Source organism: Aquarana catesbeiana, linkage group LG01 (genome assembly GCF_042186555.1).
Source record: "Aquarana catesbeiana isolate 2022-GZ linkage group LG01, ASM4218655v1, whole genome shotgun sequence".
NCBI lineage: Eukaryota > Metazoa > Chordata > Amphibia > Anura > Ranidae > Aquarana > Aquarana catesbeiana.
In genome coordinates, this window is record NC_133324.1 from 243,048,518 (window position 1) to 243,068,009 (window position 19,492).

Here is a 19,492-nt window from a genome sequence, read left to right on the forward strand (position 1 = left end):
ATGAAGCCCACACGATCGGAATATCCGATGGAATGATTCCGTCGGACCTTTTCTGCCGGAAAGTCCGGTCGTGTGTACGCGGCATAAGACCCCTTTCACACTGGAGCGTTTTGCAGTCGCTATAGTGTTAAAAATAGCGCCTGCGAACCGCCCTAAAACAGCTGTTCCATTCACTCCAGTGTGAAAGCCCAAGGGCTTTCACATTGGAGCGGTGCGCTGGCAGGGTGTCAGAAAAAGTCCTGGCAGCAGCTTCTTTGGAGCAGTGAACGCAGGGGCAGCGCTCCGGCGGCGTTTTGTGAGTGGATTTTAACCCCTTTTCCGCCGCTAGTGGGGGGGTTAAAACCGCCCCGCTAGCGGCCGAATAGTGCCGCTAATACGACGGTAAAGCGGAACTAAAAATAGCGCCGCTTTACCACTGACACCCGGGCGTCGGCAGTGTGAAAGGGGTCTAAGTCTCTAATTCTGAAACTTGGTGTACCTCGCCATAAATGTTTACAACTGCAAGGCCAATTTCCATACACTTGGTCCGAAGAGAGCATCCCCTATTTAGGAATAGGTTTAACGCCTTCTATGGCCTCAATCGCTAATGTAAATTATAAACCTCTTTTAACTAAATTAGACAAAGAACTTAATAACTTGGCAAAAGCAGAATTGTCCTGGACTGGACAGTTAATCTTTAAGACGCTCATTCTTCCCCAAATTCTATACATGTTTAGGACTCTGCATATAATAACCCCAAAAGTTTAGGGCAAGGTAAGACAACGAGATGTCCCCACCCCATTCTTACCAAACATAGGTCAGTTGGTGGTATGGGAACAGTGGATATTTACGATTATGACACTGCGACTCACGCAGACCAATTAAAACATTGCTCTTCCACCTGAGAGCCCCCCCAATGGGTGGATATGGAACGATCCCTTACAAAAACGAACAGTTTGAGTAACCTGCTCTTTGCAGACCGGTGGCAGGCACTGACAATCTCTAAGTTGCCTATCACCACCAAAGCATCAGTATTGGCGTGGAGGGAATTATGCCTCAATACTGACTCTCCTGAACAAGCTAAGCAACTGCAGTACCCTATCGATATTCTGCACTTCCTAATACCAGACCTCCCCGTTCTTGATTAGACACATTATGGTATCCAGTGGATCGAAGATAGTAACCCCATTGACCCTAACACAGTGGTCATCAACCCTGTCCTCAGGACCCAATAACAGGTCAGGTTTGCAAGATAACTGAAATACATCACAGGTGATATCATTTTCTGCTCAGTGATTTCAGTATTCTAGTCTGCATCTCCCCAAGGTAATACATAAAACCTGGCCTGTTAGTGGGCCCTGAGGACAGGGTTGATGACCACTGCCCTAACACACACTTATGGAAATTTAACATTCCACATAAATGGCATTTTACCTTAGTGCACATCAAGCATTTCTTATCCTCTAAACTACCCCCTCTCCTGTGCCTTCACTCCAAATTATAAAGTTTTCTCACTAGCATAGACAAACCCCAAAAAGGCATCTCACTGATATATAATCTACTCCACGACAAATCCACCTTTAGCAAAAATAATCTCTTAACCAAATGGAAGAGGACCTGGGCACCGTCTTTTTCAATCTCAGTGGCTGCGAGCAATTTGCTCCACGCACAATGTTACTCACTGTGTTACCCGTTGGGATTAACCCTGAAAATAAATGTCAGATGGTATCTCACGCCCTTTAAACTAAAGTTATACCCTGGAAGTTCAGCATTATGTTGGAGAGGTTGTGGCCTAACGGGTAACCTATACAATATATTGTGGACATGCAAAAATATTTGCAGCTTCTGGAGGAAGATTTTTCAATTTATATGAGAAATTTCCAAAATTCTAACAGCCCCGAATCCAAGCCTTGTCATACTGAATATTGGCTTTCCCTATCCTGCATCGCAATGTTATAGCTAACCCTTTGCTATCTGTGAAACTAACCATTACACGCGATTGGATGAAAGATCTCGCTCCTAACCCCTCAGAAGCTGTGAATCTGACCCAACTTCATTTCTCCTATGAAAGAGCGATTGCTTTATATCCTGGCTCTCTTCCAGCCTCTGACAAGAAATGGAAGCCGTGGTTTGGTTGGTTAAACAATTGAGACAATTAATATCCTGTAGCATTTTGTGTTCCCTGCACCTGGAACAGCCAATGTACTGTCATCTGTGATTCTGTTATACACTCTATATCATATCATCTCATTGGAATATTGGCTGTATTCTATATTTTCGGTAAGTTACATCACTCCTATTTTGTTTCCTCTTTTTGTTTTGAGTTGTGTTCAACTACTGTAATTAGCGTCTGTGTCAGCATTTCGAGTATGTCAATAGTTCCCTTTTAAAACTTAATATAAACTTATTGAACCATTAAAAAAAAAACTGACAGGGGTTCTAATCACTCTCCACTATATCCAAAGCGAAAAAAAAAAGAGTTTTGTCTTTAGGCCTCTTTCACACTGGGGCGGTGCGGGCGCTGACGGTAAAACGGCGCTATTTTTAGTGCCGCTTTACCGTTGTTTTAGCGGCAGTATTCGGCTGCTAGCGGGGCGGTTTTACCCCCCCCTGCTAGCGGCCATGAAAGGGTTAAAACCACCGCAAAGCGCTGGCAAGACTCTAAAAAAAGTCCTGCTAGCAGCATCTTTGGAGCGGTGAGGGAGCAGTGTGTATACCGCTCCTCCACCGCTCCTGCCCATTGAAATGAATGGGACAGCGTGGCCATACCACCGGCAAAGCGCTTTGCGGTGGTTTTAATCCTTTCTCGGCCGCTAGCAGGGGGGTAAAACCGCCCGCTAGCGGACGAATACAGCTGCTAAAATGACGGTAAATAGTGCGGTTTTACCGCCGGCACCTGCACCGCCCCGGTGTGAAAGGGGCCTTAGCGTCCTGCCAGCACACCGCTTTCACACTGGAGCGTGAGGAGCGGCTCTTTCAGTGCGCTTTGCAGGCGCTATTTTTAGGGAGCTTTCAGGGCACTTTGCAGGCGCTGAGAGAGAGAGTTCTTTGTAATGTATTGAAAGATTTGGGAGAAAAACAAAACATATTTCACAGATATATTAGAAGTGATAGGAATGAAATTAGCATCAAAAGAGTTCCTACTAATTGCCTAACAAGACACATCCAATGAAATGAAATTAACCAACTGTATTGGGCATGCGCTATTATCAATAAGAAAACTGCACTTACCCTAGCAACAGTTGCAGTTTACATATGCGGGTATTTATTATCGCTATTTGCGTTTCAATATGCGCTGGTTTGCACGTTCAATTAATTACTTTTCCCACGCACCAATTAATGTATGAACTGGTGCAGTGCCTTCTTAGTAAATCACCTCCTCATGTGTCCATGTACACATTGGCTTCCATCAGAGTTGATGAGCAGCAGTGTTTAGGGGCAGTTAAATGTTCCTCTCCTGAACTCATGAGAGAATCACGTTCAGGAGAGAAATGTTTTGGCAAAAAAGGCAAACGTGGCAAGATCGAGGCAAATCGCATTTTTCTGCTGCCAGAAGAGTTAAGTTTAGGGGTGGCTAGTGTTCATGTAGCCTTAGTGTACCTAAATCTTCTAGTACATTTAACACTTCCCACCCACCAGACTGACAATGTTGCTGTCCAAAGGTGTGTTACCAGCCAGATCACCAAGTGAAAACAGAGGGAAGTTAGCCTAAAAAAAAGAAAACGAATGCAGCCACCACATCTAAGAATTGGTAAGCTGCAATATATAAAATTTTTGGTTTGGGGTTTAAACCACTTTAAACTGTAATTTATTTATGTGAAATAAAATATGCAACAAAAAGTGCTTTGAAAAAGTATTCATACCCCTTGAAATTTTCCACATTTTGTCATGTTACAACCAAAAAGGTAAATGTATTTTATTATGATTTTATGTGATAGACCAACACAAAGTGCCACATCATTATAAAGTGGAAGGAAAATGATAAATGTTTTTCAACATTTTTTACAAATAAATATATGAAAAATGTGGCGTGCATTTGTGATCAGCCCCCCTGAGTCAATACTTTGTAGAACCACCTTTCGCTGCAATTACAGCTCCAAGTCTTTTTGGGGATGTCTCTTCCAGCTTTGCACATCTAGAGAGTGACATTTTTGCCCATTATTCTTTGCAAAATAGCTCAAGCTCTGTCAGATTGAATGGAGAGCGCCTGTGAACAGCAATTTTTGCAAGTCTTGCCACAGATTCTCAATTGGATTTAGGTCTGGACTGTGACTGGGCCATTCTAACACCTGAATATGCTTTGTTCTAAACCAGTGATCTCCAAACTGCGGCCCGGGGGGCCAGATGTGGCCCCTTGCCTTTTTCTGGCCCTTGTGGCACTATTCCTCTAACTGATATGAAACACTATTCTGCCAACTGACATCAAAACTGCGTCACCATTTCTCCCACTGGGGCACTATTCCTCCCACTGACACCAGTGATAGGGCACTCTTCCTCCCAATGATACCAACAATGGGGCACGATTTCTTCCCTAATACCAAATGTGATGGTTTACACCCACTAATGCCAGGAAAAGTTCAACTCCCACTAGCCACAGACCGGCCCCTCTAAAGTCCGAAGGACAATAAATTGGCCCTTTATTTAGAAAGTTTGGAGACCCTTGATTTAAACCATTCCATTGTAGCTCTGGCTGTATGTTTAGGGTTGTTGTCTTCCTGGAAGGTGAACCTCTCCCCAGGTCTCAAGTCTTTTGCAGACCCTAACAGGTTTTCTTCTAAGATTGCCCTGTATTTGGCTCCATCCATCTTCCCATCAACTCTGACCAGCTTCCCTGCCCTTGGTGAAGAAAAGCATCTCCACAACATGATGCTGCCACCACCATGTTTCACAATGGGGGTGGTGTGTTCAGGGTGATGTGCAGTATTAGTTTTCCGCCACACATTTTGTTTTGCTTTTAGGCCAAATAGTTCAATTTTGGTCTCATCTGACCAGAGCACCTTCTTCCACATGTTTGATGTGTCTCCCACATGGCTTCTAGCAAACTGCAAACAGAACTTCTTATGGCTTTCTTTTAACAAAGGCTTTCTTCTTGCCACTCTTCAATAAAGGCCAGATTTGTGGAGTGCATAACTAATAATTGTCCTGTGGACAGATTCTCCCACCGGAGCTGTGGATCTCTGCAGCTCCTCCAGAGTTACTATGCAGCCTCTTGGGTGCTTCTCTAATTAGTCTCCTTGCCTGGCCTGTCAGTTTAGGTGGACGGCCATGTCTTGGTGGGTTTGCAGTTGTGCCATACTCTTTCCATTTTTGGATGATGGATTGAACAGTGCTCCATGAGATGTTCAAAGCTTGGGATATTTTTTTAGAACCTAACCCTGCTTTACAGTCCTCCACAACTTTATCCCTGGCCTGTCTGGTTTGTTCCTTGGCCTTCATCATGCTGTTTGTTCACAAACCTCTGAGCGCTTCACAGAACAGCTGTATTTATACCGAGACTTAATTACACACAGGGGGGCTCTATTTACTAATTAGGTGACTTCTGAAGGCAATTGGTTTAACTAGATTTTAGTTAGGCCTATCATAGTAAAGGGGGTTGAATACAAATGCATGCCACACTTTTCAGATATTTATTTGTAAAAAATTTGGAAAACCATTTATAATTTTCCTTCCACTTCACAATTATGTGCCACTTTATGTTGGTCTATTACATTAAATCCCAATAAAATACATTTACGTTTTTGGTTGTAACATGGCAAAATGTGGAAAATGTCAAGGGGTATGAATACTTATTCAAGGCACTGTATAGTGATCTTTCCTACTGAAGCTAAGGTTTGGTTTCCTCTTTCTCCAGAACAAGTCTAGTGCACTGAATAGAATGACTCCCTGTTCAGACTGCGAAAGTAGTGATCCAGAAGAGGAGAGTCAGGACAACCTGAAAGACCTTCTGAATCAGCATGGTTCACCTTGGGAGCTGGATGACAGATGCAGTGTGGAGGCTCAACATATTAGGGAGCTGGCAGTCACACGTCCTGAAGTTATTACTGAACAGTTCATCTATTCATACTTCAGATCTCTAAGAGTAGTAGACCAGGAGGTGAGTAGATGAGAGCCAGGAGTGTGCACTGTAGAAACCATATTGCTGTTTAAAAGAACATTGGAATAAATAATAATCTGTAAATAGGCTGTAATGAAGGATCATTTAAAATCTCTAAATATAATTTAGTATCAATACTTTGGTTTCCTGGCTTGGAAAGAGCTGGAAGATATTTCAGCTATCTAAAGCTAATGTCTAAATGTCTGGTGGAGTTTTAGCCAGAGTGAGGAGAGTGAGGCTCCATTCACACTTCTGCGGCTTGTCATGCAATGTTGAACATCAAAGTTGCATGACAAGTCGTTCCCCATGTTTTCCAATGATAACCATTCATATATGTGCAACTTAAAGCTGCAGCGACTTTAACCGCTTGCCGACCAGCCGCCGTAGGTCGGCTCTCCTGCGCAAATCGCCGTAGCTGTACGGCAGCTCGCGCAGGCACGATAGCGGGTGGGTGCGGCCGCTGCACACTGCGGGAGCGTGCCCTCAGGTCGGGCAGACGCGGTATATAGATGCAGAATGGGGATCTATAAACAAGGCGGATTCCCGTTCTGACAGTAGACATCTCAGAAATCTTCTGTTCCCAGTGATCGGGAACAGTGATCTCTGTCATGTCCCTGCCAGCCCACCCCCCATACAGTTAGAACACACTGAGGGAACACATTTAACACCTTGATCGTCCCCTACTGTTAACCCCTTCCCTGCCAGTGTCATTTATACATTGATCAGTGCATTTTTTAGCACTGATCAATGTAATAATGTCACCGGTCCCCAAAAAGTTAATTTGGGGTCAGATTTGTCCGCCGCAATGTCGCAGTCCTGCTAAAAATCGCAGATCGCCGCCATTACCAGTAAAAATAATTAAAAAAATAAAAGTCCCTAAATCTATCCCATAGTTTTTAGACGTGATACATTTTTTGCAAACCAATCAATATACAACTATTGCGATTTTTTTTTTTTTTTTTTTTACCAAAAATATGTAGAAGAATATATATCGGTCTAAACTGATGAATAAATTTTCTTTTTTCTTTTTTTTTTTTTTTTGGATATGTATTATAGTAAAAAGTAAAAAAAAAATTGTCGCTCTTTGTTTATAGCGCAAAAAATAAAAACCGCAGAGGTGATCAAATACCACCAATAAGGAAGAGCTCTGGCGTGTTCGCAAGCTGCACGTGCCGAGCCCGCCAGGAAGTCGGCACAGCGCTAATCACAAGCAGTGAGACATTTCCCGATGTGCGGCTGCAGAGATCGGGAAATGTCTCACTGCCTGTGATTAGCGCAGCGCAGTGCCGACTTCCTGGCGGGCTCGGCACGTGCAGCTTGCGAACACGCCGGAGTTCATCCTTAACCACTTGCCGACCGCCTCACGCAGATATACTGCGGCAGAATGGCACGGGCAGGCAGAATCACGTACCTGTACGTGATCTGCCTCCCGCGGGCGGGGGGTCTGATCGGACCCCCCCCCCGGTGCCTGAGGCGGTCGGCTTGTGTCTGGGAGCGATGAGAGGCGAGGGGGAGACCATCCATTCATGGCCCCCCTCCTCGTGATCGCTCCCAGCCAATCAGATTCTTCCTCTGCTGCTGTATGCTAAACAGCAGCAAAGGAAATGATGTCATCTCTCCTCGGCTTGGTATTTTCCGTTCCGGCGCCAAGGAGAGAAGACATCAATGTGAGTGCACAACACGCACACTCAGTAGAACATGCCAAGCACAAATTACACCCCCGATCACCCCCCCATCCACCAACCCCCCCCGGTCACACTGACACCAAGCTTTTTTTTTTTCTCTGATTACTGCATTGGTGTCAGTTTGTGACAGTTAGTGTGGTAGGGCAGTTAGTGTTAGCCCCCTTTAGGTCTAGGGTACCCCCCTAACCCCCCCTAATAAAGTTTTAACCCCTTGATCACCCCCCGTCGCCAGTGTCGCTAAGCGATCATTTTTCTGATCGCTGTATTAGTGTCACTGGTGACGCTAGTTAGGGAGGTAAATATTTAGGTTCGCAGTCAGCATTTTATAGGGACAGGGACCCCCATATACTACCTAATAAAGGTTTTAACCCCTTGATTGCCCCCTAGTTAACCCTTTCACCAGTGATCACCGTATAACTGTTACGGGTGACGCTGGTTAGTTCGTTTATTTTTTATAGTGTCAGGGCACCCGCCGTTTATTACCTAATAAAGGTTTAGCCCCCTGATCGCCCAGCGGTGATATGCGTCGCCCCAGGCAGCGTCAGATTAGCGCCAGTAGCGCTAACACCCACGCACGCACCGTACACCTCCCTTAGTGGTACAGTATCTGAACGGATCAATATCTGATCCAATCAGATCTATACTAGCGTCCCCAGCAGTTTAGGATTCCCAAAAACGCAGTGTTAGCGGGATCAGCCCAGATACCTGCTAGCACCTGCGTTTTGCCCCTCCGCCCGGCCCAGCCCAGCCCACCCAAGTGCAGTATCGATCGATCACTGTCACTTACAAAACACTAAACACACATAACTGCAGCGTTCGCAGAGTCAGGCCTGATCCCTGCGATCGCTAACAGTTTTTTTGGTAGCATTTTGGTGACCTGGCAAGCACCAGCCCCAGGCAGCGTCAGGTTAGCGCCAGTACCGCTAACACCCACGCACGCACCGTATACCTCCCTTAGTGGTATAGTATCTGAACGGATCAATATCTGATCCAATCAGATCTATACTAGCGTCCCCAGCAGTTTAGGGTTCCCAAAAACGCAGTGTTAGCGGGATCAGCCCAGATACCTGCTAGCACCTGCGTTTTGCCCCTCCGCCCGGCCCAGCCCAGCCCACCCAAGTGCAGTATCGATCGATCACTGTCACTTACAAAACACTAAACGCATAACTGCAGCGTTCGCAGAGTCAGGCCTGATCCCTGCGATCGCTAACAGTTTTTTTGGTAGTGTTTTGGTGAACTGGCAAGCACCAGCGGCCTAGTACACCCCAGTCGTAGTCAAACCAGCACTGCAGTAACACTTGGTGACGTGGCGAGTCCCATAAGTGCAGTTCAAGCTGGTGAGGTGGCAAGCACAAGTAGTGTCCCGCTGCCACCAAGAAGAAGACAAACACAGGCCCGTCGTGCCCATAATGCCCTTCCTGCTGCATTCGTCAATCCTAATTGGGAACCCACCACTTCTGCAGCACCCGTACTTCCCCCATTCACATCCCCAACCAAATGCAGTCGGCTGCATGAGAGGCATTTTTATGTCCTCCCGAGTACCCCTACCCAACGAACCCCCCCAAAAAAAGATGTCGTGTCTGCAGCAAGCGGGATATAGGCGTGACACCCGCTATTATTGTCCCTCCTGTCCTGATAATCCTGGTCTTTGCATTGGTGAATGTTTTGAACGCTACCATGCACTAGTTGAGTATTAGCGTAGGGTACAGCATTGCACAGACTAGGCACACTTTCACAGGGTCTCCCAAGATGCCATCGCATTTTGAGAGACCCAAACCTGGAAACAGTTACAGTTATAAAAGTTACAGTTACAAGAAAAAGTGTAAAAAAAAAACACAAAAAAAATATAAAAATAAAAAAAAATAGTTGTCGTTTTATTGTTCTCTCTCTCTCTATTCTCTCTCTATTGTTCTGCTCTTTTTTACTGTATTCTATTGTGCAATGTTTTATTGTTATTATGTTTTATCATGTTTACTTTTCAGGTATGCAATTTTTTATACTTTACCGTTTACTGTGTTTTATTGTTAACCATTTTTTTGTCTTCAGGTACGCAATTCACGACTTTGAGTGGTTATACCAGAATGATGCCTGCAGGTTTAGGTATCATCTTGGTATCATTCTTTTCAGCCAGCGGTCGGCTTTCATGTAAAAGCAATCCTAGCGGCTAATTAGCCTCTAGACTGCCTTTACAAGCAGTGGGAGGTAATGCCCCCCCCACCGTCTTCCGTGTTTTTCTCTGGCTCTCCTGTCTCAACAGGGAACCAGAGAATGCAGCCGGTCATTCAGCCAGCTGACCATAGAGCTGATCAGAGACCAGAGTGGCTCCAAACATCTCTATGGCCTAAGAAACCGGAAGCTACGAGCATTTCATGACTTAGATTTCGCCGGATGTAAACAGCGCCATTGGGAAATTGGGAAAGCATTTTATCACACCGATCTTGGTGTGGTCAGATGCTTTGAGGGCAGAGGAGAGATCTAGGGTCTAATAGACCCCAATTTTTTCAAAAAAGAGTACCTGTCAATACCTATTGCTATCATGGGGGATATTTACATTCCCTGGGATAAAAATAAAAATGATTAAAAAAAAATGAAAGGAACAGTTTAAAAATAAGATAGAAAAGCAAACAAATAATAAAGGGAAAAAAAAAGCACCCCTGTCCCCCCCTGCTCTCACGCTAAGGTGAACGCAAGCGTCGGTCTGGCGTCAAATGTAAACAGCAGTTGCACCATGCATGTGAGGTATCACCGCGAAGGTCAGATTGAGGGTAGTAATTTTAGCAGTAGACCTCCTCTGTAAATCTAAAGTGGTAACCTGTAAAGGCTTTTAAAGGCTTTTAAAAATGTATTTATTTTGTTGCCACTGCACGTTTGTGCGCAATTTTAAAGCTTGTCATGTTTGGTATCCATGTACTCGGCCTAAGATCATCTTTTTTATTTCATCAAACATTTGGGCAATATAGTGTGTTTTAGTGCATTAAAATTGAAAAAAGTGTGTTTTTTCCCCAAAAAATGCGTTTGAAAAATCGCTGCGCAAATACTGTGTGAAAAAAAAAATGAAACACCCACCATTTTAATCTATAGGGCATTTGCTTTAAAAAAATATATAATGTTTGGGGGTTCAAATTAATTTTCTTGCAAAAAAAAATAATTTTTTCATGTAAACAAAAAGTGTCAGAAAGGGCTTTGTCCTCAAGTGGTTAGAAGAGTGGGTAATGTGTGACATAAGCTTCTAAATGTTGTGCATAAAATGCCAGGACAGTTCAAAACCCTCCCAAATGACCCCATTTTGGAAAGTAGACACTCCAAGCTATTTGCTGAGAGGCATGTCGAGTCCATGGAATATTTTATATTGTGACACAAGTTGCGGGAAAAAGACAAATTTTTTTTTTTTTTTTTGCACAAAGTTGTAACTAAATGATATATTGCTCAAACATGCCATGGGAATATGTGAAATTACACCCCAAAATACATTCTGTTGCTTCTCCTGAGTACGGGGATACCACATGTGTGAGACTTTTTGGGAGCCTAGCCGCGTACGGGACCCCGAAAACCAAGCACCGCCTTCAGGCTTTCTAAGGGCGTAAATTTTTGATTTCACTCTTCACTGCCTATCACAGTTTCGGAGGCCATGGAATGCCCAGGTGGCACAAAACCCCCCCAAATGACCCTATTTTGGAAAGTAGACACCCCAAGCTATTTGCTGAGAGGTATAGTGAGTATTTTGCAGACCTCACTTTTTGTCACAAAGTTTTGAAAATTGAAAAAAGAAAAAAAAATGTTTTTTTCTTGTCTTTCTTTATTTTCAAAAACAAATGAGAGCTGCAAAATACTCACCATGCCTCTCAGCAAATAGCTTGGGGTGTCTACTTTCCAAAATGGGGTAATTTGGGGGGATTTGTGCCACCTGGGCATTCCATGGCCTCCGAAACTGTGATAGGCAGTGAAGAGTGAAATCAACAATTTACACCCTTAGAAAGCCTGAAGGCAGTGATTGGTTTTCGGGGCCCCGTACGCAGCTAGGCTCCCAAAAAGTCCCACACATGTGGTATCCCCATACTCAGGAGAAGCAGCTAAATGTATTTTGGGGTGCAATTCCACATATGCCCATGGCCTGTGTGAGCAATATATCATTTAGTGACAACTTCGTGCAAAAAAAAAAAATGTGTCACTTTCCTGAAACTTGTGTCAAAATATAAAATATTCCATGGACTCAACATGCCTCTCAGCAAATAGCTTGGGGTGTCTACTTTCCAAAATGGGGTCATTTGGGGGGGGGGGTTTGTGCCATCTGGGCATTTTATGGCCTTCAAAACTGTGATAGGTAGTGAGGAGTGAAATCAAAAATTTACGCCCTTAGAAATCCTGAAGGCGGTGATTGGTTTTCGGGGCCCCGTACGCGGCTAGGCTCCCAAAAAGTCCCACATGTGGTATCTCCGTACTCAGGAGAAGCAGCTGAATGTATTTTGGGGTGCAATTCCACACATGCCCATGGCCTGTGTGAGCAATATATCATTTAGTGACAACTTTTTGTAATTTTTTTTTTTTGTCATTATTCAATCACTTGGGACAAAAAAAATAATATTCAATGGGCTCAACATGCCTCTTAGCAATTTCCTTGGAGTGTCTACTTTCCAAAATGGGGTCCTTTGGGGGGGGGGGGGGGTTGTACTGCCCTGTCATTTCAGCACCTCAAGAAATGACATAGGCAGTCATAAACTAATAGCTGTGTAAATTCCAGAAAATGTACCCTAGTTTGTAGACGCTATAACTTTTGCGCAAACCAATAAATATACACTTATTGACATTTTTTTTACCAAAGACATGTGGCCGAATACATTTTGGCCTAAATGTATGACTAAAATTGGGTTTATTGGATTTTTTTTATAACAAAAAGTAGAAAATGTCATATTTTTCCAAATTTTCGGTCTTTTTCTGTTTATAGCGCAAAAAATAAAAATCGCAGAGGTGATCAAATGACATCAAAAGAAAGCTCTATTTGTGGGAAGAAAAGGACGCAAATTTCGTTTGGATACAGCATTGCATGACCGCGCAATTAGCAGTTAAAGCGACGCAGTGCCAAATTGTAAAAAGTGCTCTGGTCAGGAAGGGGGTAAATCCTTCCCGGGGCTGAAGTGGTTAACCACCAAAAGAAAGCTCTATTTGTGGGGGAAAAAAAGAACGTCAATATTGTTTGAGTACAGCGTCACACGACCGTGCAATTGTCAGTTAAAGCGACGCAGTGCCGTATCGCAAAAAAATGGTCTGGTCATTAAGGGGGCAAATCCTTCTGGGACTGAAATGGTTAAAGTAGTTCATGCACTACTTTGGTCCCACTTTCATGCCATAAACTTCAATGTTAACCCTCAAAAGTTGCATGAAAGTCATACCTGAATGTTATACAATGCAACAGTTGTCCATTATCACTGGTCAAAGCCAAAGTTGTATCCAAGTTGTACCCATCCAAAGTTGCATCAAAGTTTCCCCAAAGTTGCACTCCAAAGTTGGTGCGACTTTGGGGCCGTAGAAGTATGAATGGAGCCATTTTCCTTCCCCAATTTTCTTATTGACATACAGTAGGTGTTCTATTTCAGAACAATCAATTGCTTTAATAGCAAAGCCAAGGCATTTGGAGGCTACAACCCCTTAGAGAGCTCTCCTCTCCCCTGCATAGAACAGCCTGGTCTCAGAAGTCCTTTGGCTTGTGATGAACTTGGAAGCCCATGGATAATAAATGGCTGGGCAGCACTGCAATGATGAAAGCAGAGAAGCTGTACCTTGTGTTAGGGTTGGAGCTGCTTGGCAGTGCTCAGTAGGGATTCTGCCCCAAAATTAAACCGTCACCTAACATAGAAAAATCAAGCAGGAAAATCAGAGCTCCTCGTCTGGAAATGTTTTCCTTGTCAGTGACTTAAACGGTAATAAATCCATTGAAACAGCATGACAGTCAGGTGCTGAGCACAGATCACCAAAGACAGTCTCCACGTTTCTCGAAGAACACCTTTTTCCTGCTAGATACAGTCCATGCTAATCAAAATGTAAAATTGTTGTTTGTTACCCCAGCATTTCATATTTCTGATATGTGTCTGCTGTACCATGTACTTGTATGAAAAAGTATCCTGTTCGTTTTGTATTCCTTCATTTGTGTGAAATCCCTGGTGTTCCTGCCAGTCCCTCTGGTTTCCTAAAACTCACCACACTAAGCAGGAGAACACACTGTGGTGAGTTCTCTATGCTGGGAACTCAGTGTGATCTCCTCCAATGATCAGACTTGTCCGGACACCCTTTCACTGGGAAGATTAGTGTACTGCTATTTCACCTTCCCCAGCTCTTATGCAGCTGAGAACAGGGAATATGATCACTTATTAAAGAAAGAGAAAACAAGGTATTTATGTTTTTTTTTTAATCTATACACAAATGATTTGTCTTTCATTTCAATTTTAAACTGAATGGGTTGTTTTACAAGGTGATCGTTTACAATCACTTTAAAGTGGTTGTAAACCCTTTACAACCACTTTTTGCTACAGGTAAGCCTATAATAAGGCTTTCCTGTAGCTACCCCGAATATCTCCTAAACGGTTTAGAAGATATCTCCTGTATCTGCATGTGCCGATGTCATCGGCACATGCGCACTGAAGCAATAGCACGTACATGCCGTTTCTTCAGTGAGTGTGCCGTTACCGGCGGCTCCCGCGTGCATGTGTCTTCGTGGCTCCAGCCAATCACAGCGGCGGAGCCCGCGATACCCCGAAGTAACTCCTGGAGTGATGTCGCCTGCCGGAGCGGGGTACGAGGACCGCTGCGGGGGCTTTGATCTAAGGTAAGTAATTCATAATGAGCTAGTATGCTATGCATACTAGCTCATTATGCCTTTGTCTTGCAGTTTTTTTTTAGGGGGGGGGGGGGGTTCTAGGGTTTACAACTACTTTAAGTTTTAAAAGTTGTACAGCTATATTAAAAGGCTAGTTCATCTGTACCAAAAATATTCCTATGCAGGTAAAGGGCACCTGTAGATAAAAGCAATCTAAAGTTGGATAATGCCCTTGCTATGGGTGTAGGCCATTTACATACCTTCCAAACCCTGGCTTGAAAACTCCCAGAAATGACATCATCCAGTCCTGCCTTGTTGCCAGGACATTTCTAAGACACCCACAGTCATTACCTCTCACCCCCCACCATCACAGAAACAAGCTCTCAAAAGCCTGCCTATCACCTCCCCCTCAGCATTACTGAGCTCAGAGCTACTACAATAGGGAGGAGAGAGTGCATGCAAAGGGGTCTGAGCAACATTCTAAAAACAAGCAGGACTGGTGCAAGGACTTTTGATACCCTAGGCGAAACCTCATTTTGCCACCCCCTCTGGCTCCACCCCTTTTCCCTGCCCATGTATACCCCACCTTTTAATGAAGTTCCCATCAAATGCAGCCCACCAGCGCCTATCAAATGCAGCCTCTCCAGCGCCCATCAAATGCAGCCTCTTCAGCGCCCATCAAATGCAGCCTCAGCAGCGCCCATCAAATGCAGCCTCACCAGCACCCATCAATGCAGCCTCACCAGCACACATCAAATGTAGCCATACCAGCACACATCAAATGTAGCCACACCAGCGCCCATCAAATGAGGCCTACCAGTGCCCATCAATGAATGTTTGCTTGCTTCCATTCATTTGGGAGTCGAGACACAGACACAGTCCTGCGTCGTCGCTGCGCCTCTGACACTATGTTCGAACAGAGCGACAGCTGCCTGCTGATGCTGTGACTTAGTTGCTCACTGCAAAGAGAATAGAGTAGGAACACCAGTGGCCGGACACCCTAGGCAGCAGGGCGCCCTAGGCGGCTGCCTAGTTTGCCTAGTGGTAGCACCAGCCCTGAAAACAAGACAGGACAGGATGATGCCATCTCTGGGAGTTTTTCAGTCAGGCTTTGGGATGGGGGGGTGGGGTAGGTAAATGGCCTACATCTATTGCAAGGACACTTTTAAACTTTGGACACAGCTACACGGTTTGTTTTTATCTACAGGTGCCCCATACCTGCATAGGCAGTTTTTTGATAAAGGTGAAATAACCCTTTAAATAATGCTTCTGATTTAGCTAGGTAGACCTTACGTCTTCTTTTTAGAGTTTGTTCTGATCCTGCTACGGAACCAGTGATGTAGCGATCTATTACTTTTAGGGAAGGTAGGACAGTGCTGTCTTGTATCTGCTATGCTACAAGGTACAGGAACTTTGTGGTTACATTGTACTGAGGTGCACTCTTGACTACACTTGTCATAAGGGAATCATGTAGGCTGCCATTGCTGGCTTCTCTATTTGAGAATCCTAATGACCTGGTTGTCATGCTAATGCTTAGGCTTCAACCATTTCTGATTCACTGAGTCGAAACATTGCCATAAGGAATTCTGACATCAGCACTTTTAGAAGGAGGCCATCATCTGTACTGTATTTCCCCCTAGAATGGTTTGCTTTATTCTGTAAGGTAATGACTCTCAGCATGTCCCTCAGTCCTGTTCAGCTGCTGGAAGTGAAGAAAATACCTGCTACTTTCCGAGCATGTGGAGCATGTGGCTCGCTTCTTTTTTTCTGCTTCCTATTACAAAGCATCAGTGCTGTCACTTCTGTGCTCTTTTCATTTTTCAGGTAACAGAAGTGGATGATGGGCTGCTGAAATTTCACAGCCTTGAAGAACTTGTCTTAAGTGCCAATAAGTTACAAACAGTCTGTTCCAGCAATCTTCCACGAACGTTAAAGGTGGATATGTGCATTATAACTTTAATGTCACCAAAATGCATTTCAGTCTGTCGTGCTTATGAGAATAATTTTTCTGCACAGTAATTATGAATGAGTCATTTTTAAACAATAACATTTTTAAGATACAGAATCAATTAATATGGACACAGACTTAAAATAGGAGATTTAGTCACCAGACATGTATTCATACAGTCAACAGAAAGAAAAATTACAAAAATTATAATGTAAAAATGAAGCTTAGAGAAAAATCTACAAGGTGGTTATCAACTCAAAAGAAATATGTATCCAACTGTATAATTAAAATCAATAATCAATATTTTAAAATAAAACAATTTAATATAAGGTAAAATCAATGCAATATAATTACCCTTTCCAAAATGGCTGCTGGTCTAAAATGGTGGTTTTACCCCTCTAGCTGTTATAATTACTTATGCATCCAGGTAAAAACACATGCTATATGGATTTATATTTCTGTATACATGGCTAAGATAGAGATATGTCATTCACAACAATAATAGGTATAATTTTTAAATATTTCTGAGAAAGAAAAAAAAATCAGATATTTCTTTGAGTTGCTTAAAATGGACTTTAGACAGTCTTATTGACTATTTAGATAGTATTCAGCTGGATAAACAACTCTTATGCCGTGTACACACGATCAGAATTTCCAACAACAAATGTTCGATGTGAGCTTGTTGTCGGAAATTCCGACCGTGTGTAGGCTTCATCGGACATTTGCTGTCCGAATTTCCAACAACAAAAATTTGAGAGCTGGATCTCAAATTTTCCCACAACAAAATCCGTTGTCGGAAATTCCGATCGTGTGTACACAATTTCGACGCACAACATTCCATGCATGCTCGGAATCAAGCAGAAGAGCTATTGAACTTCATTTTTCTCGGCTCGTCGTACGTGTTGTATTGTCTAACATCCTCAGGCACCCCAACTGGGAGCAGACTGCGCCATGAGGGGAAGACAATACTTCTAGACATTGAGTATTTATGCAAACAACTAATGTGAAAGGAACAATAGAGTTCAACATAGAAGTGGGAGTAGCACAGGCATAGTCTTTGGGATAAAGCAGGTTTAATGTGTCATTAATTATCATTCAAAGAATATCATAGAAGGCCAGTGGTCAAATAATGGCAAGCAAGGAGGAACGGTCTATTAATAACAGTGCTGCTCACCCCAATATGGACAAGAAAAAAATGGAAAGGAGACCCCCAGCGGGGTTTTTAGGCAGCTAACTATAGATATGAGATAAGCATAGATGTAAAAACATGGATTTTTATTATAAAGTTATAAATAGATATAACAAATATATCAATGTGAATTGTGAGCTCAAATGGGGAAATACCCATACCAAATACAGACAATAGCATACATAGAGGTTATACATAGCATGTGATAAAGCCATTGCACAACAATCCTGACGCGTTTCGACCCATGAAGTTTGGGGTCTCTTCAGAGGATGAGTTTGCACTGAATTTGGATGTACCCCTCGATCAGAGCCTCCCCACACAGCAGCCAGGCCATCCAGTGTGCCCACATGTAGCAGCACCCCGGAAAGAGGGGAACAGGAATCCACTTCATGTGGCTTATGAGGAGTCATGCGTGCAGTTGCCTCCCCAGGCAGTTGGGGAGGCAAATGCACGCGTGACTCCTTGTAAGCCACATCAAGTGGATTCCTGTTCCCCTCTTTCCGGGGTGCTGCTACATGTGGGCACACCCAAGGGCTCCAGAGCTTCTCGAATTGTGGAATTTTATCTAATAGAGACAGACAGGTATTTCATCTGGAAAACGATCAGTAAAGTGTTTGTATCATCAACATATCTTAGTGTTATCATGCTTTCCCCATCCTTTTATTTAACCAGTCAGAGAATGCAAATATCTTTGGTTCTTTTGGTCTCCGCTCTGCAAATAGTTTGTTTATAGTGTCTATTCCTCATGGGGCTTATTACATATAAAAATTAAAAAGATGTTATTATTTCTTCTTCAAAAGTCTAACAAGTCAAATAAAACTTTACCCTTATGATATGTTTCAGGTGCTGGAGTTGTGTTCAAACCACATTTCAAGCCTAAAAGGTCTTACTGTAAATCCTCCTCCAGCGTTACAGCATCTGGGCCTTGCCTATAACAAGATTCAGGTTTCTTTAGAATGTAAATATCTGACAGCCGACTTCTGGTAAGAATATTAGCTACTGAAATCAGAAATTTAGCACAGCAATGTTCAGAACTAGTGACTTTTTTGTAGCCAGCCCCCAAAAACATTAAGGCTCCTTCCCACCACCAGTTTAGGACTGGAGAGAAAAAGAAATTGCAAGGTTATTTGTTCTATGCCCTATGGCTTCCTTTAATATTAACAGGCTTTATATAGCGCATTCAAATGCGCTGCAGCACAGAATAATTACATACAATCAGGGCTTTTTTTCAGCAGGAACACAGGGGAACGCAGTTCCGGCACCTCCTGGACTTGACTGTATGTAATGGTAAGGGGTGCTGGGGTGTGCTGCAGGGTACTGATGCTCACTGTTGGGGGATCTATTCTAGCTGGAGGGGATATATTTTTGCAGGGCTGGTCTATTGTTGCTAAGGAGGTCTATTGTTGCTGGTGGGGAACCTATTGTTGCTGGGGGGTGGGTCTTATGTTGCTGGGGGGTCAGTTGTTGCTGAAAGAGATCTACTGTTGGGGGGAGGGGTCTATTGTTGATGGCTGCCGGAGAGTCTATTAATGCTGGCTGTGTGGAGATCTGTCCATGCTGCCGGGAGTCTATTGTTGCTGGGGGGGAAATTTTGTTGTGGGTTGCTCCATTGCTGTTAGGGGGATCTATTGTTGCTGGCTGCAGGGGATCCATTTTACTGCTTTTCTTGATATCATTACCAAATTCCACACAAATTACTTAGCAACATAAAATGATACTTGGTTCTGTATTGTCTAAAAGTCTAAAAGGGGCGGTACTGGGAGGTGGGTAGGGGATGGAACCAAGGGAT

The 19,492-nt window shown here is 43.6% G+C and overlaps 1 protein-coding gene across 1 annotated transcript in view; it reads left to right on the plus strand.

The window, feature by feature from the left end:
• Positions 1-19,492, plus strand: part of LRRC43 (leucine rich repeat containing 43) — a 65,180-nt gene that overhangs the window by 1,680 nt on the left and 44,008 nt on the right. Inside the window, exons 2-4 of the mRNA XM_073626871.1 lie at positions 5,831-6,073; positions 16,391-16,501; positions 18,547-18,686. Coding sequence (XP_073482972.1) covers positions 5,831-6,073; positions 16,391-16,501; positions 18,547-18,686 — 494 coding nt within the window. The remainder of the gene's footprint in view (positions 1-5,830; positions 6,074-16,390; positions 16,502-18,546; positions 18,687-19,492) is intronic.